The 27,641-nt window shown below is 53.0% G+C and overlaps 3 protein-coding genes across 5 annotated transcripts in view; all 3 read left to right on the top strand.

The window, feature by feature from the left end:
* Window positions 1-9,031, top strand: part of Dnajc18 (DnaJ heat shock protein family (Hsp40) member C18) — a 36,708-nt gene extending 27,677 nt beyond the window's left edge. For 2 of the 3 annotated variants that reach the window (XM_005065272.4, XM_040758101.1), the window contains 2 exons: window positions 525-697; window positions 6,852-9,031. In XM_005065272.4, the coding sequence (XP_005065329.1) occupies window positions 525-697; window positions 6,852-6,976 (298 nt within the window). In that variant the 3' untranslated portion in view covers window positions 6,977-9,031. The remainder of the gene's footprint in view (window positions 1-524; window positions 698-6,851) is intronic. The other variant, XM_013124791.3, reaches the window with a different exon arrangement.
* Window positions 9,032-12,069: 3,038 nt separating this feature from the next.
* Window positions 12,070-20,202, top strand: Spata24 (spermatogenesis associated 24). The gene is made up of 6 exons (XM_005065275.4): window positions 12,070-12,239; window positions 13,475-13,540; window positions 13,796-13,926; window positions 14,044-14,114; window positions 19,840-19,942; window positions 20,052-20,202. Exons 1-6 carry the CDS (start codon window positions 12,123-12,125, stop codon window positions 20,179-20,181), a joined length of 618 nt encoding a protein of 205 aa, XP_005065332.1. The 5' UTR covers window positions 12,070-12,122; the 3' UTR covers window positions 20,182-20,202.
* Window positions 20,203-21,709: 1,507 nt separating this feature from the next.
* Prob1 (proline rich basic protein 1) lies at window positions 21,710-26,886 on the top strand. Its single transcript, XM_005065276.4, has one exon. It carries the CDS (start codon window positions 22,001-22,003, stop codon window positions 25,181-25,183), a length of 3,183 nt encoding a protein of 1,060 aa, XP_005065333.1. The 5' UTR covers window positions 21,710-22,000; the 3' UTR covers window positions 25,184-26,886.
* Window positions 26,887-27,641: the final 755 nt, after the last annotated feature.

The raw sequence follows: 27,641 nt of genomic DNA, 5'->3' as shown, positions 1-27,641 counted from the left end.
TTCTATTTGGGACTGGGGAAAAATCCCAGGGCTTCATGTATGCTAGGCAAGCGTTATACCAACTGAGTCACATCCATAACCCTCAAAACAGACTTTTAAAGATTAGTCATTCTACTTTTCAGACAGAAAGCCACGTAAGAAAGGTGAGTCTTGGGCTAGAGAGATGCTCCAGGTAAGAGCACTGGCTGCTCTTCCAGAGGTTCAGGGTTTAACTCTCATCATCCAAATGGCAGCTCACAACCATCTGTAACTGGAGCCCTATGGGATCAGGTGCCCTCTTCTGATACACCTTACCAAAAAAAAAAAAAAAATCAAAGAAAGAAAGGTGAGTCCTCTGGAAAGAATAAACTGTGAGTTACATTGGTAATTGTCAGATTGCTTGCTCGATGGCTATAGTGATGCCTATGTTCTGTTTCACTAGTGGACTAACAAGTGTTGGAAGATGATGGCAATCGCGTTTAGAGGCCAGCCAAGAGTAAGATAGCCAGGTAGCAGGAGCTGATGCAAGCCACTCTCTGTTTCAGAACCTTGGGCTACACCATCTCTAGAGAAACGCAGAACCTGCAGGTGCCTTACTTCGTGGATAAAAACTTTGACAAGGCCTACAGAGGAGCTTCTCTTCGTGACCTGGAGAAAACAATAGAAAAAGATTACATTGATTACGTACAGACAAGCTGTTGGAAGGAGAAACAGCAAAGTAAGTAAGGCCAAGCAGGCTGTCATAGGTCTCCCCAGCCTCCCGACCCCTATCCCCTGCTGGTGAACAGAGACAGGACAAACACCCATTCAGGTATTACAGCAAAGAAGGTACGTCCATTGACATGTGGCCAGGATTGGAAAACTCAGAACCCTGGGCATCTTTGTATCTTCCTATTGTATTTTCTTCTCTCTGCCACCTGCCCCCCATGAGGAGGTGAGCTTACTACATGGCCCTAGCTGGCTGATTACTCACTGCATGGATCAGGCTGGCCTCACAGAGATCTGCCTGTCTCTGCCTGTAGGCTGCTGCTGTGTAGCCCTGGATTTCTGATCCTCCTGAGGACTTAGATTACAGGTACACACTAGCTCTCCCATCCTTACTACAGGACGCCCTGTGGGACTTAATGCATTTTGATTGTTGCTCTCTTATTGGTGTCCTAAGGTCCCTAGCCTCACCAGTCACGGGCCCCATTTTGCATCTCAACTTCTTCATGAAGTTCTCAGTGCTATCTGGTTTCATTCACAATCCCTAAACCCCACATTCCCTAGAGAGAAATCTGATTGAGCCAGCCTTCCTTTTTGAGTCAAATCAGAAGTTTAGAAGTTGCTGGCATGGGGCGGTGGTGGTGCACGCCTTTAATCCCAGCACTCGGGAGGCAGAGGCAGGCGGATCTCAGTGAGTTCGAGGCTGGGCTGGACCGACAGCCTCCAAAACAATACAGAGAAACCCTGTCTCGTAAAAACCAAAAAAAAAAAAAGAAAAGAAAAGAAGTTGCTGGCATGAGCCAAGCAGTGGTGGCGCACACCTTTTATCCCAGCACTGGGGAGGCAGAGGCAGGAGGATCTCTGTGAGTTCAAGGCCAGCCTGGTCTACAGAGCGAGTTCCAGGACAGCCAGAGCCACACACACAGACCCTGTTTAAGAAAAACAAAGCAAAAGAAGAAGTTTTTGGTAGCATGGGGTGTGGTGTCCCCTTACTTCTTGTTGCTTGTGGGTACATAGAAGAAGAGTGACCTCCTGGGTCTGTAGGGTGAATGGGAACAGATCTTTCTTCTCTCCCTCACAGAAGACAGTGGCTCCCCTGGCTTACAGCTCCAGTTGTTACTGGGGAGTGCTGGCAGCAGTGGTCGCCCTGTCTCGGCCAGTAGTTTCATTTTAAATCCCACTGGAACTGTGCGCGCACGCGCGTGCACACACACACACACACACACACACACACACACACACACACCAAGTAACTGCATCTTGGCTTTGCAAAATGGGCTTTGTTGATTTTTTTTTCAAAGCAAACTGTAACTCATCTTTTAAGCTTTGTTACTGTATGTCTCTAAATGTGCACTGATAAAATCAGTTCGCTGGTGCTTCTAAGCTCATGCTGCCCGGTCACATACTCCTGCCCCCATTGGGTGAACCTGCCCTTCCTGTGTGTTCTTAAAGCCCTTTGCTCTCCCTGCTAGCACAGTACTGATGAATAGCGTTAGTGGACCACGGGTGCATGCAGGTTCCTCTGCAGGACTGCTGGCCCCAAGGAGCAGACTGTCTTACTAATTCTGTGTCCTGGGCTGCGGGCACAGTCCTGGCTTCAGAACAGGTGCCCAACACATGATACTCTCATACTGGAAACCAGTGCACTGATGAGGAATGTAACAGATCAGTGCTAGCGTCTCTTTCTACAGGGCAAAGCTCAGCTACCCTCCTAGATAAGGGGCAGTTAAACAGAAGGAAGTTGCTTTCACCTACTTTGTTGCTAAATTAGTTTTGTTTGGTTGGGTTTTTTGTTTGTTTGTTTTTCTGAGACAGTCTCACTGTGTAGCTCTGGCTGTCCTGGAACTAACTATGCAGACCAGGCTGTTTAAGTTAGATTTTATCTTTTAAAAATCAGGAAAGATCTGGGTGAAGTGGTATAGGTCTGTGATACCAGCACTTGGGAGACAGGGATGGGAAGATTTTGAGTTTAAGGTCAGACTACACTACATAGTAACACTCTGTCTTGGGAAAAAAAAATCAGACTGGTGAGGTGGGTCAGTAGGTAAAGGCAATTGACACCAAGCCTGACTCGAGTTCAATCCAGGACCCAGAAGCAAAAAGAGAGAACTGGCTGGGCGGTGGTGGTGCACACCTTTAATTCCAGCACTTGGGAGGCAGAGGCAGGCAGATCTCTGTGAATTAGAGGCCAGCCTGGTCTACAGAGCAAGTTCTAGGACAGCCTCCAAAGTTACACAGAGAAACCCTGCCTGGAAAAACCAAAAAAGGAAAAGAAAAGAGAGAACTGACTTCCAAAAGTTGCTCTCTGACAACCACATACATGCCATGGTACATGCATGAGGGTACACAAACAAAAATAAATAAAGGGAATTTTAAAAAAGAAAGACAGAAAAAGGAATTGAGAAAGAGTTTGGTTTTTAGTCCAGGTTGGCCTCAAACTCACAGAGATTAAACTGGGCTTAAAGATGTTCCCCAGCCCTAGGGAAAAATTAGGAGCAAGATCCTGTGTGGCTCTAAATCAGGTGAAAGCTACAGTAATATGTCCTAAGCATCCCCTTTGTGTTGGGCACAGGAATGGCTTGCTTTCTGCAAGAACTACATGAAAATCTGCATTTTGCGTTCTTCAGACCCTCACACACACAAGCACACATATGCACATACACAGATACACATGCACTTGCACACATAAGCACACAAGCACAGGTGTGCGCACACACACGTGTGCTCCCACATGGACATGCACATGTGTCATGTTCTACTCTGTGGGGTTAAGATGCTGACCTTGCAGAAAGATGAAGGAGTTCCACAAGAGTGGTATCTGAGCTTTTGTTCCCATTCACGAGGCTTGCTCAGATCTATGGCCTCCATCATCTCTAGGGATACCAAGGCAGGAGGATCAGGAAGGAATTCAGGGCCTGCCGTAGTACAGAGTGAGTTCAAGACTAGCCTGGGCAACTTAATAAGCCATATCTCAAAATGCTTGTTTGTTTTTAAAAGCACTGAGTGTAATGGCTTGGTGGTATAGCTTATGCCTAGCAGCATACATGAAGTCCTAGGATCCACTCTCAGTTAAAACACACGCACGCACGCACACATGTGCATACACACATATAAAGAAATCCATTGAATGAATACAGCTCACCAGTTCTGAATGGAGGTTGTCAGCACACACTCCTGAAAAAAAAACCTATTGCTAGCACTTTAAACACAATGGTTCTGTGAGGTCTCCACATCACGCAAGTGCCATTTGAGAACAGGCAGCATCTGCCTTCTGAATCCAGCAGCAAGTGCAGCCAGGAAGTTAAATTTAGCACTTTGAGGTTGTAAAAATAAACTCACTTGAGAACAAAGTTCACTCTTGGCAAAATACCAAATGGAAATTTTATCAAGGGTAGCCTTGTCTTTGAAAAATCTTTATTATTACTTTTATTTGCTTTTCCCTGGAATGCCTAATTCAGGTGATTTTTTTAATTATGAATGATCATATGGATGACAACTGTCCTGTTTACTCTTTCATGGATATATCTGCATATTATACACACTGCCCAGGAAAGGGGCTACACCACTGCTGGGCAGGGTACAAGTGACGTCAAGACGTGCCTCTTGGCCTGGGACCTCAGGGCCGAGTGAGCCCTGGCCTTGGCTGAGTACATCTTTCCACACCCTTGAGCAGGATAACAGTGGGTAGAATCCAGGCTTTGAAGTGGGGAAAGAATTCATTTCCCACTGAGAGGCTGTGGGGGGTGTGTGTGTGTGTGTGTGTGTGTGTGTGTGTGTGTGTGTGTGTGTGTGTGTGTGTCTTAACACAGTGCCTGGAACACAGTAACACCTTATTCCTGTTGAAATCTAGGCTTGTACAGTCTCACACAAGAGACCAAAGGGCTGGGTTCCTGAAGGGGACATTTTGATGTTGTTTGATTTTTTTTCTCCTTTTTTTTTGTCTTTTTTGTTTGTTGTTTGTTTCTCTATTTTGTTTTCTCCTTTAAGGAGAAAAAGTGTTTTCTTGATCCTGCTCCTCCCAAAGACTTCACTCTTTCGTTTTACTTGTAAGTTCCTGAGTCCTGGGGCTGGAGGGATGGCTCAGTGGTTAGGAGCGCTCACTGCTCTGCAGAAGCCATGTAAGGTGACTCACAACTGTAACTCCAGCTCCAAAGGATCCAGCACCCTTTCCTGACCTAACGACTCCTGCGTGCCTGTGCGTGGTGCACACATATGCCTTTTGCGAGGCACTCATACATACACATAAAATAATTTATAGAAGATTCACCTCATTTTATATGTGAATCTTTGGCCTGTGTGTACCACATGTGTACTCGGTGCCCCAGAGGTCAGAGGAGAGCACCGGGTCCCCCGGAACTAGTTATGACCAACAAGCGCTCTTAGCCTTTGAGCCATCTTTCCATCCCCTAAAATATGTTTTAAGTTATTGAGCATTAGCAGAATTGTTAAAAGTTTTATACTCTTTGAGTAGTCCCTGGGTTTGTACCTCTTCGTTGCTCCAGTGCAGCGTTGTCTGACCCGGTTTCAGCGAGGTTTGTGGAAGCGATCCACGTGTTCCAGTGGCTGTCAAGGCAGACAGCCCCAAGTGTCATTGGTCTCTAACCCTCTGGATGAGAACTCCGGAGAATGAGACACATAAGAGGCAACGCACAAAGCAGCGTAGGGAGCTTGGTCCATGAAGAGCAGAGCCACAAACTCTGTTCTGGACTCTGGTGTGGCTGGGACTGTACAGGAACAAGTCTCCTGCGCGGACTGAGTGCTGAGCACCTAGGGAGGCAGCACACAACCCTCACGGAGCCCCATCACCTGCAGGTGATTGTGCCGAGGCAGGCCCTGGCACGCAGATGCTGTGGCCACCCGCACCAAGGGTGAGAGCACATTGTTCTGCAGCCTGGGGGACCCAGGGCCTGCCAAGCCACCGCTGGCTGGAGTCCAGGCCTGCAGTGCCATTGCTCAGGAAGGCAATCGTGCTCAACCGCCCCGCACCCTGGAGGCCTTACTTGTAAATAGGATCATTGTGAGCAGGAACTCGGGGCAGGGTTCTCTGATGATAGACAGCTATTCAGAGGTCCATGCCCATTGTCCTCTGACTGGTGGCTAATTCCTGTGCCCTCGAGTTTGCTGATTAATCAGACAGGTGCGTTTCGTTCCACCAAGAAAAACAAAACCTGTCAGCAAGGTGATTAAGAATGGAAGGCATATTTCAAAACGATTAAAATAGCATTTTCACAGCCATGCCCCTTAAACAGCTGCCTGCTGTCGGCAGCTCTCAGAAGCCACGGAGCCCATCCAACATGCTACTGCATTAGCATGTAGTCACATGACATGTCTCCAAGCATGCTACCACATTAACATGTGGTCACATGATACGTCTCCAACATGCTACCATATTAACATGTGGTCACATGACACGTCTCCAAGCATGCCACCTTATTAACATGTGGTCACATGTCTCCAAAGGTGTGTCTCAGGAGTTCCCCCTAAGAGGGAGGAACTTGTAAGGGATTAAAAACTTAGACCAACCACTGTGGAGTTGGGAAACACAGCAGAGATTATATTCCATTTAAAAATAGAATGGCCTACTCTATCATGAGGAGAAAATGAGATTTTTTTAGTCAAGGACACAGAGGTCACTAGGCTGAGATGATTTCACTTTTAAAAGAGCCATATGAGTCTGGGACCCTTATATGAAGAGAGCTGCCAGCCTGGCCCTCTGTAGATGCTCACCTTCCAGAGTGGACCCATGTCGTGTGTCACTTAGGAGCCTGCAATGCCGGGGGAACAAGGAAGCAGCTGTCTTTGTTCGGATGACAGGAATAGGCATTGGGGCTCCAGTCCCCGCCCCCACCGCCATCTGACCATCACCGTAGCAACCCCATGACAATCTCTTCTTTCTGCACATGTTCAAGCTTCCTATGCCTGGGGCCAAATGTTTTTGTTGATGAGAACTAAGCCTAGTGCTCTTGTAACAGCATGGATGGGGAAGGGGGGTCGCAGGCAGCATTCACCCTCGACACCGGGTGCAGTGGCCGTCAGATTCCTTTAGGGTGGAGGAGCAGCATTGCCCGGACGGAGTGAGGCAACGTGGCATGAGAGTGAGGCCTTTTGAGTCTAGGGTCACTGAAAGAAAGACTCAGCGTTAACGAACCTTCGCTTGTATCTTTCAGAGTCAGAGCTGACCAATTTGGCGGGGTTATATAGAGATGAGCGACTGCGGCAGAAAGCAGAGTCACTGAAACTTGAGAACTGTGACAAACTCTCCAAGCTAATTGGCCTCCGGAGGGGCGGCTGAGAGCATGGTGGCCCGGCTCAGCATGGGGGGTTTCTACTTGTCACTATTTACATGTTACTTTATAATGCAAGTTAGGAAATGGTGAACGCTTACTATCTGCTAGCTTTGTTGGGCAGAGCTGCAGGACATGGAGCCACACTCACCGTCCAGTTCTTCCAGGCCCAGCTCCCAGGGCAGGGACACTTCATCTAAGTCCCATGAACGGTAGAGTTCGGACTCAGCTCCTCTCTGGATGTAGATCAGGGCATCCCAGAGAAGACCCACGTTTCCTCTTGCATCCTGCCTGCAGCAAAAGCCGCTCCCCAGACATTTCTAGTCTCAGTCAGTGCACTGAAGAGTATGGACGGTGCGTGCCGGGAATTACAGAGTCACCGTCCACCCGGTGTTCCGTTTTCCACTCCCTAAGGAGAGTGCAGAGAAGTTGAACTGCTTGGCCAATAGTCTGGTGTTACTCCAGTCTCTGTTGAGGCAGGAGCATCAGCAAACTGCCTGATCTGTGATTTATCTTTCTTTTTCGAAAGGAGGGCTCATTCTGTAGCCCAGGCTACCCTGGAACTCACTCTATAGTCCAAGCTGGCCTTGATTTTGCCATGACCCTACTAAGTGCTGGGATTACAGGCATGAGCTACCATCCCCAGTGAGGTCCCTTTTATTTCCCTCTCTTTCAGAAAATAAAACCTGTTGAGCGGGCTGGATGCGATGGCACACACCTCTAATCCTAGCACTTACAGGCAGAGGCAGGCCACTCTTCACGAGCTCTAGGCCAGCCTGGGCCACATAGCAAGTTCCCCACCAGCCAAAGTTATGTAATCAGATCTTGTCTTTAAAAAACAAAACAAGCCGGGCAGTGGTGGTGCATGCCTTTAATCCCAGCACACGGGAGGCAGAGGCAGGTGGATCTCTGTGAGTTCCAGGCCAGCCTGGTCTATAGAGCGAGTTCCAGGACAGCCTCCAAAGCCACAGAGAAACCCTGTCTCGAAAAAACAAAAACAGAAAATGAAAACCCCGTTGAGCTGTGAAACAGTTCCATGGACCGCTGAGTAGCAGGAGATGGGGCTAAGGGAGAAGGTGAAACACCAGTGTAGACACCCAGGTCCATCAGGAGCTAGGGAGCACTCCCTGTGCTCCTTTAAGCCATCATTGAGTGTGGCAGGTCTCAGGCTGAGCACAAAGTGTGCAGAGAAATGGTGGTGGAACCGAAGAGGAGGCTCAGGCACAGACGCAAAGGGAGGGGCAGGGAGGGCTGATATCAGCCTCGGCAGGCAGTGTCCTTCCAATTTTAGTACAAGGCGGTCTTTCATTCACTCAGTATTTATGGGATGCCTCCTACAAAGCAATGGCTTATTTTTCTTTCTTTCTTTTTTTTTACTTATGCCTCCTCACAATTTGTGAAGCTGGTGTATTACCTCTTTTATGAACCAGAACAGGATACATGGTTGGCCTGGGTCATATGACCAGGTGAGGAAGTACGAAATGTGAGAGATCATCCTGTTTCTTAGGTGATGCTAGCCAGGCTGGTAAAGCAGAGATTTTCCCCTCGGACGCCTCTGCCCCCCAGCTTGTACCCTTCCCGTGGCACTCCTGCATCCCTTCAGGACTGCAGAGACGGCTGCTCTTACAAAGGACTCAAGTTCAATTCCCAACACTCACACGGCAGATCCCATCATTCTGTAACTCCAGTTCCAGAGGATCCGGCTCCCTCTTCTGGCCTCCACAGGCACTGAGCGCACCTGTTACACAGACGTCCATGAAGGCAAAATACCCAGACATGTTTTGTTTTGTTTTTTTAATGCAGGACCCTTTGATAACAAATCCTTCAGAGGGAGGAAAAGCAGCTCTTCCTAGTACTAAGCCACCGATTGCCCAGGCTGTATGGTTGGGCCTTCCTGTGGAGGGCAATGTCAGATCTAAGTTCCTGAGCTACCCAGATTATCATGAGACTGAATTTGGAGGACCAGTTGATAGCTGGTTTGTATTCCACGTATTTTTTCTTTTTAGGTTGGGTATCATGTATTCCAGTCTGGCATCAAAGTCAATACACAGCTAAAAACTGAACTTTCGTTTTCGTTTTTCTAGACAGGGTCTCTCTGTTTAGCCCCGGCTGCCCCGGAACTCACTCTGTAGACCAGGCTGGCCTCAATCTCAGATCTGCCTGCCTCTGCCTCCCGAGTGCTGGGATTAAAGGCGTGCGCCACCACACACGGCACCTTTTATTATTATTATTATTGTCGTTGCTGTTGTTTGTTTCAAGACAGGGTTTCTCTGTATACCCATGGCTGTCCTGGAACTCACTCTGTAGAACAGGCTGGCCCTGAACTCAGAAGATCCACCTGCCACTGTCTCCGGAGTGTGGAGTGCTGAGATTAAAGGTGTGCATCACCACTGCCTGCCTAAAATCCTCCTGCCTCTAGAGTCACTCCTGGCTTTTGTGATGCTGGGAAAAGAACCCAAGGCTTTGTGCATGCTGGCCTACTAAGCTACATCCCCAGACTTGCAAATTTTTGGAGAACCCCTTTAACCTATGAGCTGCAGGGAATTTACTTTGTAAAATGTGCCAGGCATGGTGAAACCTACATTTAAACTCGGCACTCAGGAAGCAGAGGCAGATGACATACTGTGAGTTCAAGGCCAGTGTGCTCTGCATAGCAAGTTCATAGTGAAACCCTGTCTCAAACAACAGCAAACCCATGTGTTGTAAAATGTACCCATGAACCAAACAAGCTTATGGAAAGTTCCTAGAAATGAGAAACTGCAAAGCTCTCCTTTCCCAGCCTCAGCCAGAAAGTGGACCATCATGAAATTGGTGTGACAGGGTAAAAGCCCTCCCCTAGATGCCCTTGAATAGTCTGTGGATTTCATGGCAGTGATGAATTATCTGTGGTGATGACACCAGAGTTAGTCTAACTCAGCTCCATTAAATGCCATGCCCAGTGTCTGTTCTTATAGCCTGGTGGTTCTTACAGCCTGTTTTATTTATTACCAATAGCTACAGTACTCATATCTTGTTTACTCAAGAGAACCATATTCGCTTTGGTTAAAGGATAGTTTAATCTACTTGGCACTATCTAGAATCGTGTTAAACTCTTAATTCCTTGCTTATAATTTAGATACATTGTCTGTGTGTTGGTAAACTAAGCTGTACTCTTGCCCACGTTTTCTATGAGATTTCCTGGCAATGTACCCTCTTAGGCATGGATTTTCCTTGCTGTCAGCGTGGCTCACGGTTTGAGACTGCAGAGTGGAGACTGTGATGGGAGTGAGGTTGAGAAACAGGGCTCACACAGGGCCGGAGACTGACATTCAAACGAGGTGCTCTGTTTAGTGAGAGGGAGACACAAAATCCTCCTTGCAAGGAGCACTAGAGCTTGAAGGCCCCCATGTCGCCCTCTGTCTGCTCAAGCCAGGACCCCTGAGCCTCACTGACCAACTCCAGGCCACACGGCTTGGGAGAAGTGACCGGTAAGAAAACAGTATCGCTATGCATGCTTACGGGAACAGTTAGAAGTTACGAGACCGACACGCTGAACCTGCTGGGACCAGGATCCAGCAACAGGGCTGGCTGAGCTGCGTGCTGCTTGCATTTTCTCTTCCCTCTCCTCAGAACTTGGCGCGGCCAGGAGGCGCCCCAGGATCCCAGCAACCGGCCACACAACCAACCCATGGTCTCTGCATGCACTGCCTCTCACAAGAGCTGGCTTTTAGCTGATATTCATTCAAGGTATTAGATTGGCATCCTACCGTATTTATTTTGGGGAAAGGCCGGTTACTATACATCCTAAGGTCTGGGCCTGCACTGTTGGTACAACATGCAGTGGTCACCAAGGACTGCTACACACTGAGTCTGCGTTTGCATCACCCTCAGTGTTTGGAGGTGGGAGTGCTCTGTGACCAGAGTCAGGAATGGCACATGTGAAAATGCTGAGAAATCTGGCTACCTGATCCATTGCATTTAGAACGAGTGTATTTTAACAACAGTAAACATTAAACAATTTTATATACAAAATGCAACTTTACGGCTGTTCTGTGTTCCGCCTTTGCCCACAATCCTCATGCTTGGAGCCACTTTGGACTGAAGACGTTACTGTGGAATAGTTTGTGTTTAGAATAGTACATAGTACTGATGGGATGAGTTCCAGGCTTTTTTTTTTAGGGGGAGTGCAGTTTCAAGATAGGGTTTCTCTTGGGCTGGAGAGATGGCTCAGAGGTTAAGAGCACTGACTGCTCTTCCAGAGGTCCTGAGTTCAATTCCCAGCAACCACATGGTGGCTCACAACCATCCATAATGAGATCTGGTGCCCTCTGCTGGTGTGCAGACATACATGGAGGCAGGATGTTATATTCATAATAAATAAATAAATCTTTAAAAAAAAAAGATAGGGTTTCTCTCTGTAGCCGTGGCTGTCTTTGAACTCACTCTGTAGACCAGGCTATCCTCAAACTCAGAGACCCACTCACCTCCGCCTGGAATTAAAGCACGTGCCACCACCGCCCAGCTTGTTTTCTGCCTTGTTTTTTGAGACATCTCACTATGTAGTTCTGGCTGTCCTTGGACTCACAAAGGGCTGGGATTAAAGGAATCAGCCACCATGCCTGGCTTTTTTTTTTTTTTTTTATAGTAAGAGTTTCATTTTTTGGTTTGGTTTGGTTTGGTTTTGGAGACAAGGTAGCCTTGTCCAAGCTAGCCTTGAACTTGCTATGTATGAAAAATGACTCTGAATTTCTTATTCTCCTGCTTTTTATCTCCGAAGTGCTGGGATTATAGGCTTTCCACGCATGCTAATAAAAAGCATGCCCATCTCAGCTGAACTGTATTTTTCTGGGTTTCGTTTTGAGGCAGGGCTTTTTCTACGTAGGTCAGGCTGGTCTTGAACTGACAATCCTCCAGACTCCTGAATGCTGAGGTTTCCAGTTTAAGCCACCAAGCCCAGTCGTTTGTTGCTGCACTGTTGGGAATGAAATCCAGTCTAGTTTCTTCCCTGAGCAAGCCACCTACCCACTGGGCCACACGCAGGGGGTCCGCCTTGCTAACAGAGGAAGTCCCCGCCCCCGGTTGCCAGGGCGCTCTGTGGCGTCTCATTCTCATTGGCTGGCGACAGGCAAGGCACGCAGCCGGAGGCCATTTCCAACGAGCTGGCGGGGGCGAAAGATGGCGACGCCCCTTGGGTGGTCGCAGGGGGGCTCCGGATCTGTGTGTCTCGCCTTCGATCAACTGCGGGACGTGATTGAATCTCAGGAGGAACTGATCCACCAGCTGAGGAATGTGGTATGCAGCCAGAGCTCGGGGAAAGGCCCCACTGAACGCCGCACCGGCGGGGGGCGGGGCCGGGCCCCTCTTTGGATTGGGGGCGTGGCTAGAATACATTGCGGAGGGCGTCATCCCGGAAGCTGGGCTCACCTGGCTCCTAGGGGCGGAACCAAGAAGAGCGGGGTGCCTTCCTGAACTTAACCCAAATTAGGCAGTGTTCTCCACTCTGCCTGGTTGCTGAAGCGACTGGTAGATACGCATTGAACCCCAATGCCTCCACTTTTAGTGGAGGTGGCCTCACTGACTCTCCAAGGACTCCTGGGCACAGAAACCAGATCATTCCTTAAGCCGCGCCCCTCCCCGGTGTCAAATGCAGTGCTAATACAAATTCGCCCTTTCACGGTGCTGGTTTAAGGGGCTCCAAACTTTTCGGTGTCCTTTTGTTTCCAGCCTCAGCTAATGGGTGCCAAGCATTGGCGTCACAGGTTGCCTCGGTGCTGGCCAGCAGGAACGCATAGTTTTTGTTGTTCTATTTTGGTACCAATGTTGAGATACTTCTCTAGCTCAGAAAATAAAAACTTGGCTTCATGGCTTCACATCCACTCTGATGAGTTTTAGACAGTGTCCTCCCTTCTGAGCAGTTAGGTTCGAGGAGGATTATGAGAGACATACTCTGCCTCTTTCCACAAAATGTATGCTATTGGCCGGGCCGTTGGTGGCGCACGTCTTTAATCCCAGCACTCGGGAGGCAGAGGCAGCCGGATCCCTGTGAGTTCGAGGCCAGCCTGGTCTACAGAGCGAGTTCCAGGACAGCCTCCAAAACAATACAGAGAAACCCTATCTCGAAAAACAAAACAAAATGTATGCTATGGGCACTGAATTGCCCTGAGGGTCCCAAGAGGGTCCCCAGATCTTTCTCTGGGTAGCTCACTTGGGCTTGTGTGTTCCCACCATCTGGAATATATATATATTTCTCTCTACTCATCATATTTAGCAGTCAGATCTCAGGATTAATGTCACTTGCTCTGAGAGCAATACTGACCCTTGGGCTATCCCCCATGACATACGGTGTTAAATGAACCATCTCTGGTCGATCCTTGCAGGCAGCACTTAGAGCTGGTCTGCAGTAAATCTGCAGAACTAAATTCTCCTGTCCTGAGGCCTCAAGTCCCGGACGTCATTTGTCGTGGTCCTTAGAGGGCACCCCCTCCCTCCCTAGTCCCAGTCCCTTCCTGAGCAGGGCTCTGTTGCAGATGGTTCTCCAGGATGAAAATTTTGTCAGTAAAGAAGAATTCCAGGAAATAGAGAAGAAACTGGTGGTGAGTAACGGCCTCTGCAGACCTCCTAATTTTCTCTCCTTTCCCAGGCTCCCCCGTGTGTGGGGGGGGGGGACGGGGGCAGAGTCCTTGAGCACTGGCCTTGCGCGACCTCTAGAGCCTTTGCAGCGAGGCCAAGTCTTCCTGCACCCTGGCTTCGAAATGCACCTCTGAGAAAGGGGGGGGGGGAGGTTAGCTAAGGGATCCTGAGAGTTCCGAGGTGGCTTGGGATAAAGAGGTAAACCACCTCCCCTGCAGGATGAGAAAGCTGCCCATGCCAAAACCAAGGCCCTCCTGGCCAAGGAAGAGGAGAAGTTGCAGTTTGCGCTGGGAGAGGTGGAGGTGCTGTCTAAGCAGCTGGAGAAAGAGAAGCAGGCCTTTGAGAAAGCGTGAGTGGGCCACAGGGAGGGGCATGGAGGTCGGGGGGGAGGGGCTCGGAGGTTGGGGGAGGGGCTCATCTGCCTTCCGCCCGCCCACCCTGTCCCTTCTAACTTCTCCCCGCGCAGGCTCTCCAGTGTCAAGAGCAGGGTTCTGCAGGAGTCTAGCAAGAAGGACCAGCTCATCACCAAATGTAATGGTAGGCGGGAGGCCCGTGCTGCCCCCCAAGTTAACATGCACGGGCTCTTTTCCAACAGCCCAGTGCCTGGGCCAAAGGCAGGGCTCTATCCCAACTTCTGCCCCCGGCTGAGGATACAGGCAAGTCCAGGCGGGTCACACCTTCGAAAATGCCTTCAGGGACCAGGCAGGCCACGGAAGTGATGGATGAAATCGGTGTGCGGTATTCTTCACAGCCATAAAGGAACGGGCTCGCTCCCATTTTTCTTGAAACATAACGACCTTCTTAGTCCACCTTTTGGTTTTTTTTTCCCCCATAAGTCTTAGAAATAGTGTACGCTATTGATAACCTTGCTTCGGGAGGAGCCATAGAACAAGCTCAGTCCTACTCTGAGCTGATTGTAGACTGAGGATCAAGGGACTCAGTAGGTGTGGGGACTCATGAAAGCCACGCCCCTCCCACGAGGCAGAGCCTAAGGCTACCAGATCTTTTAAAAGAGAACCTAGAAGCCAGGCATTGTGGCACAACACTTCTGATCCCAGCACTCAGGAGGTGGAGGCAGGAAGATTGGGGGAGTCCCAGGCCATCGTGGGGGTGTGTGAGACCTTATCTCAAAAACAAAAAAAGAATTTTCAAGCCAACTTTAATGGAAACCTCTGAATTGTTAGTGTAGGCAGCTAATTTAGGCAGTTTGAAAGTATTTTGTTCACGGAGTAAGCTGTCTGGGCCACTGGATTTCAGCTCTGCTGTGTTCATGGTTTCTGGCCGCTTGCTGGTTCCGTGGAGTGCTCCGAGCTGGGAACAGCTATCCCAGCCTTCAGGAACACCTTTCATTTTAGGGACTGTTAAACTCTTGTTACTCAGCCTAAGAAGTAGCTATGAATTCCATGCACGAAATCTCTTCATTCTTTGTAGTAGATCTTGAATAGACTAGAGACCAGACTGAGCCCATGGGGCTCTGGACAGCCCTCAGGCACTCACGGCCTCTGTCCCTCCTGGCATGCAGCTCTCTCTGACAGGCGTCATGGGTGTTGGAGCAAGGCCTCCTGAGCCTAACAGACAGTCACTGTCTCACACCCAGTGTCCCTCCACCCCTGCGTCTTTTCCACCCTTCTTAACATCTCCCCTACCCAGAGAACCCAGAGAGCCGGATAACTTGGGATAACTATAAACATCTTTCCTTATGGCGTTTCCTTCTACCAAAATCAGCCCAGGCCCTAGGGCCTTCCATGTGTCATAGGGTCAGGGTCTGGCTGCCTCTCCACAGAATGTCCTGCACCTCTCTAATGGGCTACAAACCCACACTGAGCCAGTGTGGTGCCGTGAACCTCACTTAATACCCCTGTCTGGCCCTTTGTGATTTATTTTCCCTCCCTCCCTCTTTCCCGGTTTTTTTTTTTTTTTTTTTGGTCTGATTTTTCGAGACAGGGTTTCTCTGTATTGTTTTAGAGGCTGTCCTGGAACTCGATCTGTAGACCAGGCTGGCCTCAAACTCACGGAGATCCTCCTGCCTCTGCCTCCCCAGTGCTGGGATTAAAGGCGTGTGCCACCAACGCCCAGGCCCCTTTCCCTTTTTGAGACTGGTTCTCTCTGTGTAGCCCTGACTCTCCCTGAACTCACTCTGTAGACCAGGCTAGCCTTGAACTCACAGAGATCCTCCCGCCTCTGCCTCTAAACACTGGAGTTAGCAGGTGCCACCATACCCAGCTAGTCACACAGATTTCTTTTTTTTTTTAAGATTTATTTATTTATTGTGTATACAGTGCTCTGTCAGCGTGTATGCCTGCAGACCAGATGAGGGCATCAGATCTCATTATAGACAGTTGTGAGCTGCCATGTGGGTGCTGGGATTTGAACCCAGGTCCTCTGGAAGAGCAGCCAGTGCTCTTAACCACTGAGCCATCTCTCCAGCCCAGTCACACAGATTTCTAGTTCTTTCCCAAAAGGATTTTAGATGCAATTAACCTAGGTTATCTGGGTGACCTTGAGAGCCAGGCTCTGAGGCCCCCTCCTGCCATGCAGTGAGTCCTTCCAACGCCCAGCCAAGTAGTGGTTTTGTATTAACAGTTTCTCGTGTTTGTATGTGGTGTGTGTGTGTGTGTGTGTGTGTGTGTGTGTGCGCGCGCGCGCGCACGTGCATCCCACAGTATAGGTGTGGAGGTGAGGGACAACTTGAACTCCACATTCTCCATCATTGTGTGGGTCCTGGAGAGAGGACACAGGCCCTCCAGGTGGCAGCAAGAACTTGACCCTGCTGAGCCATCTCACTGATCCAGTGCCCTGTTGCTTGTGACAGGGTCTCACGCTGAACCTGAAACTTGCCAATTTTGGCTAGACTGCAGGCCAGCTAGACCCAGAAAGCCCCAAGGATCCCCCCAACCCCCCCCCCCCCGTCTTGACTTCCTCAGCACTAGAATTGGTGCACCTGGCTTCCTATGTGGGTGTTGGGTAATCCAGACTGTGGTTCTCTTATTTGCTGTGCAGCAAGCTCTTCAGCACGTGAGTCACCTCCTGAGTCCCCGTTGCACTTAAGCTGCGTGTGTTCATGTGTGGGATGTGTATGTATGTGTGTGCACATGTATGTGGAAGCCGGAGGACAACCTCCATTGCCATCCTGAGGAATGGTACTGACTTCCCTTAAGAAAGGCTCTCCCACTGGCTGAAAGCTTGCAGATGGACATTTCTTTCCCACCCGCCAGTTCCCAAATAACTGACACAGAGACTCAATATTAATTATAAGTGCTTGGCTAATAACTCAGGCTTACTACTTACTCGCTCTTACAACTTGAATGAACCCACTTACATTAATCTACGTTCTGCCACGTGATGTCGCCTCTTTGCCTGTTTCCTCTCCACGTCCCACTGGTGACTCCTCTGACTCTACTCTTCTTCCAGTGTCCTTAGTCTGATTTTCCCACTTAACCTTATCCTGTCCAGCTATTGGCCAGTCAGCCTCTTTATTAAACCAGTCACAGCATCATTGTGTACACAAGGGTTATTCCACAGCAGAAGCTCACCAATTTGGCAATACTGGCTGGCCAAGAGGCCAGGGATGCTCCTGCCTCTGCCTCCGCAGCATGAAGGATTACGAGCGAATACCCCCACACACACACATCCAGCAGTCCCATGGCTTTGGAAACCTCACTCAGATTCTCATGCTTGCAAGGAAGTGGTTTGCAGACTAAGCCCTTCCCCAGTTGTCACCCTCCAATCTTTCTCATATGTCTCTCTAACTTTACTGACTTTGGTCTTTTTCCCTTACTTACTGCTTTATATGTATGGATGTATTTTTCTACCTGTGCACTCTGTGTGTGCCTGGTGCCGTCAGAGGCCAGAAGAGGGAATCAGGTGCCCTGGGACTAGAGTTACAGAAGATTGTTAACTATCGTGGGTGCTAGGAACGGAACTGAACTCCTCTGGAAGAGCAGCCAGTGCTCTTAGCCACCAAGTCCACTCTCCAGCCCCCTTTTTCCCCTTTTTTGAGAAGGGTTCTCATGCACTCCAGGCTGGCCTCGAACTTGCTATGGAAGGGCTTTGAACTCATCCTTCTGCCTTCACCTCCCGGGTGCTGGATTGCTATCCCGTATCACCACACCTAGCATTTCTCTTCCTTCCTTTTTTTCTCTCTTCCATAGCTCAGGGAACTGGACGCAGGGCTTTGCATGCTACGCGAAAGCTTGCGCCCTGCTAGTGAGCTGTAGTCCCAGTCCTGCGCAGTCTTTTAGTCAGTGGGATGACCCTCCTTCCCATGTGATCAAAAAATTTTCAGGGCTCCTTGAAGGATTTCTGACCCAAGATACAGACATTTGTATCAAATGTGTGCTTAGTTAGGAAAGAGGCTTTCCCCTCTCTGTCATCATCGTCCCTCCCCTCCATGCTGCCTTGGAATAGGGACTGTTTACATATGAGGAAACAGGTCCTAAAAAGCAGGTAACTCATCAGCTCACAATGCCTCGCCACGCTGAAGTATGTGGCTTCATCCTGTTCTCTGGTAGTTTCCTCATTTGTCCATCATTTGTTTTTATTTTCTTCTCTGCCTCTCTCTGTCTCTAGCTTTCTCTGTCTCTCTGCCTTTGTGTGTCTCTGTCCACCCCCCCACACACACAGTGGGAGCCTCATACATGGTAGGAAAGTGTTCTAGTAATAAGCCACACTGCCAGCCTTCAACTCCTGAGTCTATTTTTATGTATGTTTTTTTTTTTTCCTGTTGAGACAGATAGCTCAGGCTGGCCTCAAACTTGGTAGGAGACTTTGGTCTCCCAATACTCTCTCCCTTCTGCCTTCCACGTGCTGGGATCACTGGTATGTGCCGACACCCTCAGAGTAGTTTCTGGGTTTTGTTTTGTCTTTTTAGGTTTTTTTTTAGTTTTACTTATGTGTGCACCATGTGTGTGCCTAGTGCCTGCGAAGGTGAGACAAGGGTGCCAGTTCCCCAGGAACTAGAGTAAACATGTTTAGGAGCCACCATATGGGTGCTGGGATCCAATTCAGGGTCCTCCAGAAGGGCAGTCAGTGCCTTTAACCACTGCGCCATCTGTCCAGCCTCTAGTTCCTGAGTCCCAGCTCTTCTTTTGGAGAAGTCAAGCACATGTCTGATGGGGTCAAGGATCTCCTCTCCCACCAGAGGCCCAGTACAGCATAGGTCTGAGCAACCTAGTCTGCCCATAACAGGTCCGTTTGGACGAGGCAGCCAAACTTAACGTTTCCAATGCCAACGTCCTTAGGGGAAGGACATCTGGTTCATGTATTCCACAGTACACAGATCTGTGAACCAGGCACTGTTCTAGGTCTTAGGCGTAACAGTGAAGAAGACAATGGTCCCTGTCCTTGTGGACCTTATGTCCTAGTTGTGGAAAGACAAACGAGTGACTTATGAGATACAGGATCGGGAAAGGGGGACAAGAAGGGGAGGGATTGCAATTTCTAGACCAAGGGTCTAACTAAGGAAGTGTAAAGACCTAGGAGTAGCAATTAAGGGCCAGGGCTTTGGCCTGTTTCTTTCTAAGGATTTTTATTTTTGGGTAGGTTCGTAATAGAGCGTTGAAGTGGCTGACATCATCATTTTCCCCACTCCCAAGACCTCATAAATTTGCTGATACAGCAGGGCCTGGTGACGAACACTCTAATCCCAAATACCCAGGAGGCTGAGCAGAAACCAAAAGCTTAAGGCCTACCAGGATCATAGAGTGAATTTAAGGCTAGCCTGGTCAACTTATTGAGACTCCGCTTCCAAACCAAGTAGAAAGTCGATGGCCGTGGTGGTGCAGGTTACCCAGCACCTTGAAGGCTGAGGCAGGTGGGTCTCTTGCATTTGAGGCCAGCCTAGTCTACATGGCAAGTTCCAGAACAGCCACAGCTGCATAACGGAGAGACCTGTCTCAAAAAATAAATAAATAAATAAATAGAAAAAGGGTAGCAAACCTTTAATCCTCCCACTCAGGGGGCAGAGGCAGGTGGCTCTCTGAGTTTGAGGCCATCCTGGTCTACAGAGTGAGTTCTAGGACAGCTGGGGCTACGTATAAAGACCGTCTCAAAAATAAAGGATCGGGAATGTAGGCTGTGGTAGAGCACTTACCTGTCATGGTCAGTTCAGTCTCCAATACAGAAAACCAAACTCATTCGTGCTGAGGTATTGACAACTGTTCAAGGCTAACCCCTGAGCGGCAAGAGCAAAGTCCCGAAAAGCCCCACAAGGGAAGACCTCAACTCTAGGAGGTCAGCTCCTCCCTGCCTCTCTCCCCCACAGAAATTGAGTCTCACATTATAAAGCAAGAAGATATACTTAATGGCAAAGAAAATGAGATAAAAGAGTTGCAGCAAGTTATCAGCCAGCAGAAACAGATTTTCAGGTGAGGGGCCGGGCCAGGCTTGGGGGTTGTTGATGGAAGTGGGGAGCCTGACTTCTGGCCCCTGCCCAGGGCCCAGCAGCCTACGACCAGCCGGCTCGCTCCGTTGCAGGAATCACATGTCTGACTTCCGGATCCAGAAGGAGCAGGAGAGCTACATGGCCCAGGTGCTGGACCAGAAGCATAAGAAAGCCGTGGGGACGCGTCGGCCCCGGAGCCGCCAGTGTCCCAGGGAAAAATAAAATGCTGCCTGCCTTCCTGTTCTCTGGCTACAATGCCCAACTTCTACCTTCTCTGTTCCGGGGAGACCAGCTCTCCCCATCCACCCCCCGTGGGCTTCTTTTCACCCCTCTCCAACCAAGGGAGGCTGCTCTGCCTGTCTGCCTCCAAGGGCTGCATGGGGACAGGTCTGGAGACCCGGGGACCGCCGCCACCGTACAGACTCTTCTGAGCTTTTTAGGAGGAAACACTGCTCAAGTCCAGCCCCTGCTGCGGCATTTCTTTGGGATAGGGTAGAGCCGACAGGAACTGAGTCTTTGTGGTCTAGCAGGAGCTGCTACTTGCTTTTGGTGGTTAGTCATTTTTCTCCATACATAGCCCAGGTTAGCCCAGTAGTCACACTCTACCTGAACTCCACTAAATGTGATTCTCCAGGGTTAGCTATAAGGTTAGGGAAGAAGGGAGTGTGTGAGGGAGCTTGTGTTGGCATAGCCTGACCAGACACATTAAAGACTGGACTCCAGAAGTCACCCAGGTACTAAGAACACATGTAGGAGCCAGGTGGTGGTGGCGCACGCCTTTAATCCCAGCACCTGGGAGGCAGAGTCAGGCGGATCTCTGTGAGTTCCAGGCCAGCCTGATCTACAGAGCGAGTTCCTGCCCTGGCCAAGGCTACACTGAGAAACCCTGTTTCACAAAACAAAATCCCAAAACCAAATAAATAAAAACACATGTGTGTTCTAGACATACAAACCACTCCTGCACCTTCTTACACTTCAGAACAAAAACCTTCACAAGCTGGAGGGAAGTGACAAAGCTTGGAATCAGGGAGACAGGGCCATGGCCTGCTCGAGGTGCTCAGGCAGGCCTTGATGGGACGAAAGGCTGAATCCTTCCATCCATCTCCACTGTGTGTGTCCGAGTGATCACGGAGAATGCAAGAGCTGCAAAGAGGAGACCGTTAAGTCTAGGCTGTGCTGGGTCAGTGTGGGGCGAGGGCAAAGGCGGGGCCAGCTTGCCTGAGAGCCAGCTGGGGGCCTGAGTCATAGCAGGACCTTCAGGCCTGAAGTTAAGGGCAAGCGATGTGCTATTGTCATAATGACAGCTGGTGGCTGCTTCCCGACCACGGAAGGAAGGCATGTTGTAGGGCCCTCTCCCCTGACCCCGAATAAGGGCCTCTGTGAGCCTGGGACCTTAGAGGGAACCCTGCCATGGCTGGTTTGTCTCCCAGGCTTGTTCTGAATGCTAAGCAGGTTGGGAAAGCTAGCTAGGGACGGCCCTGACTCCAGCTCTCCCCCTGTGGATCTCGCTAAGCGATGCGTCTAGCCTGCACCTGAGTTTAGGAGAGGCATTCTCTTTCTCTTTACCCTATAGGGGACGGCTGCGCGGGTGTGAGGGAAGTCAGGAAGCATACGGATTGTAGTTAAGGAAGCGGTGGAGGAGATTCCTTGAGGTGTTAAAGGCGTTGGGGGCGGGGGGGGGGCAGAGGATTTGGGACTTCAAGATCTCACACCCTGAACTTCTCAGGCAAGCCCCTTGCAAGGCCAGAGTTTTCCCACCTGTGATGGGTGGAGTTGGGTCTAGCTGCTTGCTCCTTTCGCCTGCCTGTAGATCCCTCAACCCCGCGTTCCGGCCCGTGCTTGGAGAAAGTTGGGCTAAGGGACTTCACCCGGTAGGGCCCAGGGCTGAGGTCTCTTTGCTGCCCGGACGGTGGACACTGGCGCTTTAAGACGCTCTGACCCCCCACGGCATCCAGGCGGGGCGGGGACAGTGCCGGGCGCCACCGCCACTAGCAGGAGGCACAGTTCGGGGGAGGTAGAGCTAAGTGTCCTGCCCACCACCATGCTGACCGCGCTCGCCCCGCCAGCCCTTCCTGGGCTCTCCAGGCGGCCGCCAGCCCCTACGCGGCGTCAGGATTCGTCCGGTTCGTCCGGCTCCTACCACACAGCTCCGGGCTCTCCGGAGTCCCCGGACGTCGGGCCGGACGCAGAAGGCCAGGGGACTTGGCTCTGGGTGGCCCCTGGGCGGGGGGCGGGCGCGCAGCCTGTCCTGTCCGTCAGCGCCCAGAATAGCCTCCAGCAGCACTGGTCCGGCTCGGGTTTCCCGCGAGGCCCGGGCTCCGGCCCGCAGCCGCCTCGGCCGCAGCTGCGCATGCTGCCGTCGGGGGAGATGGAAGTCATCTTCGGCGCGGGGCCTCTGTTCAGCCGCTCGGACGACGCCGAGGGTCTGGAGGAGCCGCAGCTCACGGCGCCGGCCTTCAGCAGCCCCTGGCTGCCCGGGTCGGCGTCGCCTGCCTCGGTGTCGCCGCCTCCACCGCCTCCGGCCCCCGACCGGGGGGTCTCTCGCTGGGCCACCTACCTGGAGCTGCCGCCCCGCGGGCCGAGCCCCGCCGTCTCGGGCCAGTACGAGTGCGTGGAGGTGGCCCTGGAGGAGGAGCGCGCGGCGCCCGCGCGACCCCGCACGGTCCCGAAGCGTCAGATCGAGCTGCGTCCCCGGCCCCGGAGTCCCCCGCAGGACCGTCGCGCGCCGCCGCCGCCGTCACCGCCGCAGCAGCCTCCGCGTCCCCGGCTGCTCCTGCGCACCGGCTCCCTGGACGAGTCTCTGAGCCGCTTGCAGGCCGCCGCGGGCATCGTGCAGACGGCGCTGGCCAGGAAGCTGGGCTCCGCGGTGCCGGCCCCCGGCAACGTCACTGTCGGGTCCTCGGGGAAGCCAGAACCCACGAGGGACCCGCAGGAGACGGCACGCAGCACTCGCGCGGTGCGGGACGAGGCCACGTCTCGGCCACCCCGCCCACACGACAGCTCGGTCCCCGCCAGAGCCCCTCGGCCTTGGCCCAGCCTCCGAGAGCGAGCGATTCGGCGGGACAGGCCGGCGCCCGGCGGGACCGAGCCGCTGGGCCCGGTGAGTTCGAGCGTCTTTCTGCAGACGGAGGAGAAGGTCCAGCCGGCTCACCAACAACAGGAACCCAAGACCCAGCCGCACCCCCGCGAGACGCCCGATCGCACCGTCCCGAGGGCGCCGAGTCCCCCTTTCCACACCAGAAGCTCCCGGGTGGCTCCCGGGAGGCTCGCGAGGCCGAGGAGGAGCCCGTCCCCTCCGCGGCAGGCGCCCGACGGGGCCGCGCGGGGTCGCTGCGCGTCCCCCGCCCAGAACCTCTCGAGACCTCCCAGAACCGTCTGGAGAGTGAGCGGCCCGTCCTGCCCCGAAGCGTCGTCCTCTGAGTGGGGAGATGGGAACGAGGCCGTCGAGGAAGCCCTGAGCCCAAGGAGCCCTTCCCCGCCACCCCTCCCCCAGCGGACTCCGGGTGTCATCAGAGTGGGGAACCCAGGGCTGGAGACCCCTTCTCCGTGGAAGGTTTCGCCTTCGACGGGCGGGGACGCCACGGGGCCGGGCAGGGACCCGTCCCCGCCAGCCCTGCTCTCCGGGGAGTCACCCGAGCATCCCACCGGCACGAGCATCCCGCCGCCCCGAGAGAGGTCCCGGGGTCCGACCGCGCAGGGCCCGCCGACGGCAGCCACGCGTCAGGACGCCGCGAACGGCCTCGCCCGGGAGGCGGGGCCGCCCACACCGCCGGCGCCCGGGACCCCCGAACTCGCGGAGGAGGCGGCGCAGCGTCCGCTCACGACGGGAAACGCGAACGCAGCCCACGGAGCCCGGCGTCGGCCCCCGGAGCCGCCCGGAAGTCACCCCCCAAGCGTCCCGAACGACGAGGACGATGCGTGCCCAGAGGCTCCGGCCGCGGGAGACGCGGCTTCCGAGCGCCCGCGCGTGACCGTCCCGCGTCCTCGGGACGTGCGCAAGATGGTGAAGACCACCTACGCGCCGAGCTTTCCCGCCGCGGGAGCCCCGGGCCGCCGCGGGCTCCCCGCGCCCCCGCCGCCTGACCCGGTCCGCGGGGAGGAGGGCGACGCTGCGTCCCAAGCCCCCGAGCTCCCGGCGCCGGAGTCGCCCGCCCCGGCCCACTACATGTCCGTCTTCCTCAAGGACTTCCTGCCGGTCGTGCCTCACCCCTACGAGTCCCCAGAGCCCTCACTCCACGCGAGCCCTCCGGACGCCCCCCAGACCAGCGGCGTCCCGAGGCGGAGAGCGGAGAACAGCACCGCCAAGCCCTTCGCGCGCAGCGAGATCCGCCTGCCCGGCGCCCTCGCCCGGAGCCGGCCGCCGCGGGAGGAAACGGCGGGCGTCCGAGGAGGACACAGCCCCGCGGCAGAAAAGCCGGACACGGAGGAGGCCCCTCTCGGGGTCCCGGACCTCGAGGGTCGGACCAGCCCCGCAGGAGGCGCTCGCGCCTCCACCCAGAGGCCCCCTTCGGGATCAGCAGGGACCCAGCCCCTTCCTCGCCCCGGCTCGCCCCAGGCACGACGCCCCAGCTCCAGCCTCGTCGGGGCAGCACCCGAATCGGAGTCGGAGGCACCCCTCGCGGCTCCTGCCACCGTGGTCCCGGCGCCCCAGCCCCGGGAGCCGCCGGCGACGGCGGGCAGGACGGCCGCACCCCTGCCCCGAGCTGCCTCCGCGCCTCCCACCGAGCGAGCCCCTCCCGCATCCCCCCTTGGCATGGCGCGGAGGCCCCCAGGAGCCGCGCCGCCGCCGCCGCCGCCCGGGAAGATTCTCGTAGACCCGCAGAGCGGTCGCTATTACCTCGTGGAGGCTCCGCGGCAGCCCAGGCTGCGGCTACTCTTCGACCCCGAAAGCGGGCAGTACGTGGAAGTGCTGCTGCCGCCCTCGCCCTCTCTCCCCCGGCCACCACCACGACAGGCCTACTCCCCGCCGGCCCCGGGGCCCGGCCTCTACCCGCCAGCCTACGGGCCAATCCCCGGCTCCTCGCTGTCGCCGCCGTCCCCTAACCTGCCACCCCTTGGCAGCCTCCAGCCACCCTGGGCCCCCGAGGCTGGTGCACTGGAGGGGATGTACTACGTGCCCTGGAGCGGGACCCCCAGTCCGGCTCCTCCACCGATGCTCTTCTGTGCCCCGGCCTCCAGCTGCGGTCCCATCCAGTCCAGCAAGGGTTCGGTGTTTCCTTTGTGAAGCCTCAGGTCCCGATCCCCGTTGGAGTTGTGTACCCTAGAAGGCTTTGGAAGTCCTGGTTCCCAGTCTTTTAATATATATTTTTTTCCCCTCCAGTCAACTCTTTGGCTAGTTCCAGCCAGTCCACCAAACCAGAAGTGACCTTAAGAGACTGTGTCTGCTACCTGGGCTGATAGTGCCTGACTGCCTCCACCACCACCACCCCCAAAACGTGGATCCCTTTCCCAAACCTTCCCAGGGTGTGATGTATTTGTGTATGTGTGTAAGCAGGCAAGCAAGTATGTCAAAATGAGACCACTTAAGAAATGTCGAGGGCGGGGTGGGGGGTGTCCCCAGAGTAGCAGCCAAGGGCTGCCTGTGGTGCTGCTGCTGCTGGTGGTGGTGGTTGAGCTGTTTGTTATCTCCCTAACCCCGGGCCCAGTTGAGTGGAGCAAGACAGTGTTTGCTGCAGAGATGGAGGGGATGGATGACAGCCATCAGATCTGGATTTGAGCCTTGTCCCAGGAGGTTACAGGAAGAAGGCAGTGTGACACACACACCCCAAAGCCAGCTGGGGGGCTCAGAGTGGCGGCTTTGAGGACAGTAAATGGGGGTGGAGCATCGATGTCGTTTAAGGAGATGCGGAGGTGTACAGACAGAGTGGGATGGCCCAGGATTGCCGTGGTCCCTGCGCAGACAGCCAAAGGGACAGAAAGGCCTGCAGAAGAGGTCTAGGAAGCAAGGAAGGGGGGGAGTGACATTATTCTTTGGGCTTTCAGTTTTCTGGGGGTGGCCAAGGACAAGTGGGCAAGTGGTAAATTAAAGACCATCGAGTGATCAGCAAACACTTCTCTCGGCTGGCCGTTCTTGAAGACTGACAGGGCAAGAATCTAGAAAAACAAATTAGATTTCGGGAACTGTGGTTGTTTAAGCAGGATGGAGGGGCTTTATAAAATGGTGTGACCACAGCCCACAGTCCACGGCGTGGAGCCCAGCTCCTCCTCAAGCCCCCAGTGCCTGTCTTCTGTAGACCCTCGGGAGTGAGCTGAGCTAGGTCTTCTCGAAGCTGTCCCCATCCCACCAGAGGGCCCTGACACTTAGCTGGTTCCATTATCCGTGCAAAGACAACAGTGCCCACACAGGGACTGACCCTTCATGCTGCTCACAGCACAAGAAAGACCCTAAACCCATGATCCACCTGCCCTGAGCCGGGGGTAAACCGAGTACCGTCTCTGTGAGGTGGGTGTTATCTCGGTGTAGATTTGGGCCTAAAATGACTGAACCTTGCTGGAGGGCTGTTTGGGGAGGGACGTTCCCACTAGAAGCAGGGTGTGGTTCCAAGGCTATGCAGCCAAGATCTCCTGGACCCTCTATACACCAGGAGCCTTGCCCTAGACTGGAAACCAGCCAGAATACTGAGTCAGAATGACCTGGATGTCTCTACCACAGACGCTGATCCCAATGGCATAGAGGGACCAGGCTGCCATTCTTGCCCTGGTGGGCAATAAATGGCTGACCATGGAGAGTCACGGTGACTGAAATAATAACTAGTATATAATCCTTATTTCCTGCTGCCCCCTTAAAAAACAAACAAACAAACAAACCTGGAATGGTGATACCCAATACGTGGGAGGCAGAGGCAGGTGGATATCTTTGAGTTCTTGATCTACAGAGTCAGAGCTGTCTCCAAAAAAAAGCGATATAAATAAATAACACTTAAAATATTTATTTTTATTTTATGAGTGTTTGCGCCACATGCATGCCTGAGGCCGGCCGTGAAGCCCGAAAGAGGACATTGAATCCCCTAAAGAATGGTGTGAACCAGCATGTGAGTGACAGAAACTGAACCCAGGCCCTCAGCAAAAGGAGAGTTTGTTCTTAACCACTGAGCTATTTTCAGATTGCTGCCTCCTTTTTTTTTTCTTTTTTTTTTTTTCTTTCAAGACAGGGTTTTTCTGTGCGACAGCCCCTGCTGTCCTGGAACTCACTTTGTAGACCAGATTGGTGTCGAACTCAGAGATTCACCTGCCTCTGCCTCCCGAGTGCTGGGACTGAAGGTGTGTGCCACCACACCCAGCTGGCTTGCTACCTCTTAAGCATCCCCCATGAAACCCTTCCGTGCCCTGCCCTGGCCCGGATGAAGGGGACCCTAGGGCTGGAGAAGGAGACCATCCATGGCCTTACATACACATACCGTGCTCACCGAGACTCAATCAGTTTGCCTTAGGTTGGCAACTGAAACCATGGCCCCATTCCTCCTGGCAGCTGAGTGACCAGCGGGCGTTGGGGACTACTTACTGTCCCCAACACGGCTCCTCCAAGCAGGAGGATCTGTGCCTCCTCTCTGAGCTCCAGCATCCTCTGCAGCAGAAGAAAGGTGACCAGCCGCCTCACCCCACAGGATGTTCAGCAGCCCCTACCACTTGATCAGGTCACAGTGGGTGAGGTCCATCAGCCCCCACGTGTCTTCACCCCCCAA

The sequence above is a fragment of the Mesocricetus auratus genome, unplaced genomic scaffold, assembly GCF_017639785.1.
Source record: "Mesocricetus auratus isolate SY011 unplaced genomic scaffold, BCM_Maur_2.0 Super-Scaffold_100015, whole genome shotgun sequence".
Taxonomy (NCBI): Eukaryota; Metazoa; Chordata; class Mammalia; order Rodentia; family Cricetidae; genus Mesocricetus; species Mesocricetus auratus.
This window is presented reverse-complemented; position numbering and strand designations above follow the sequence as displayed.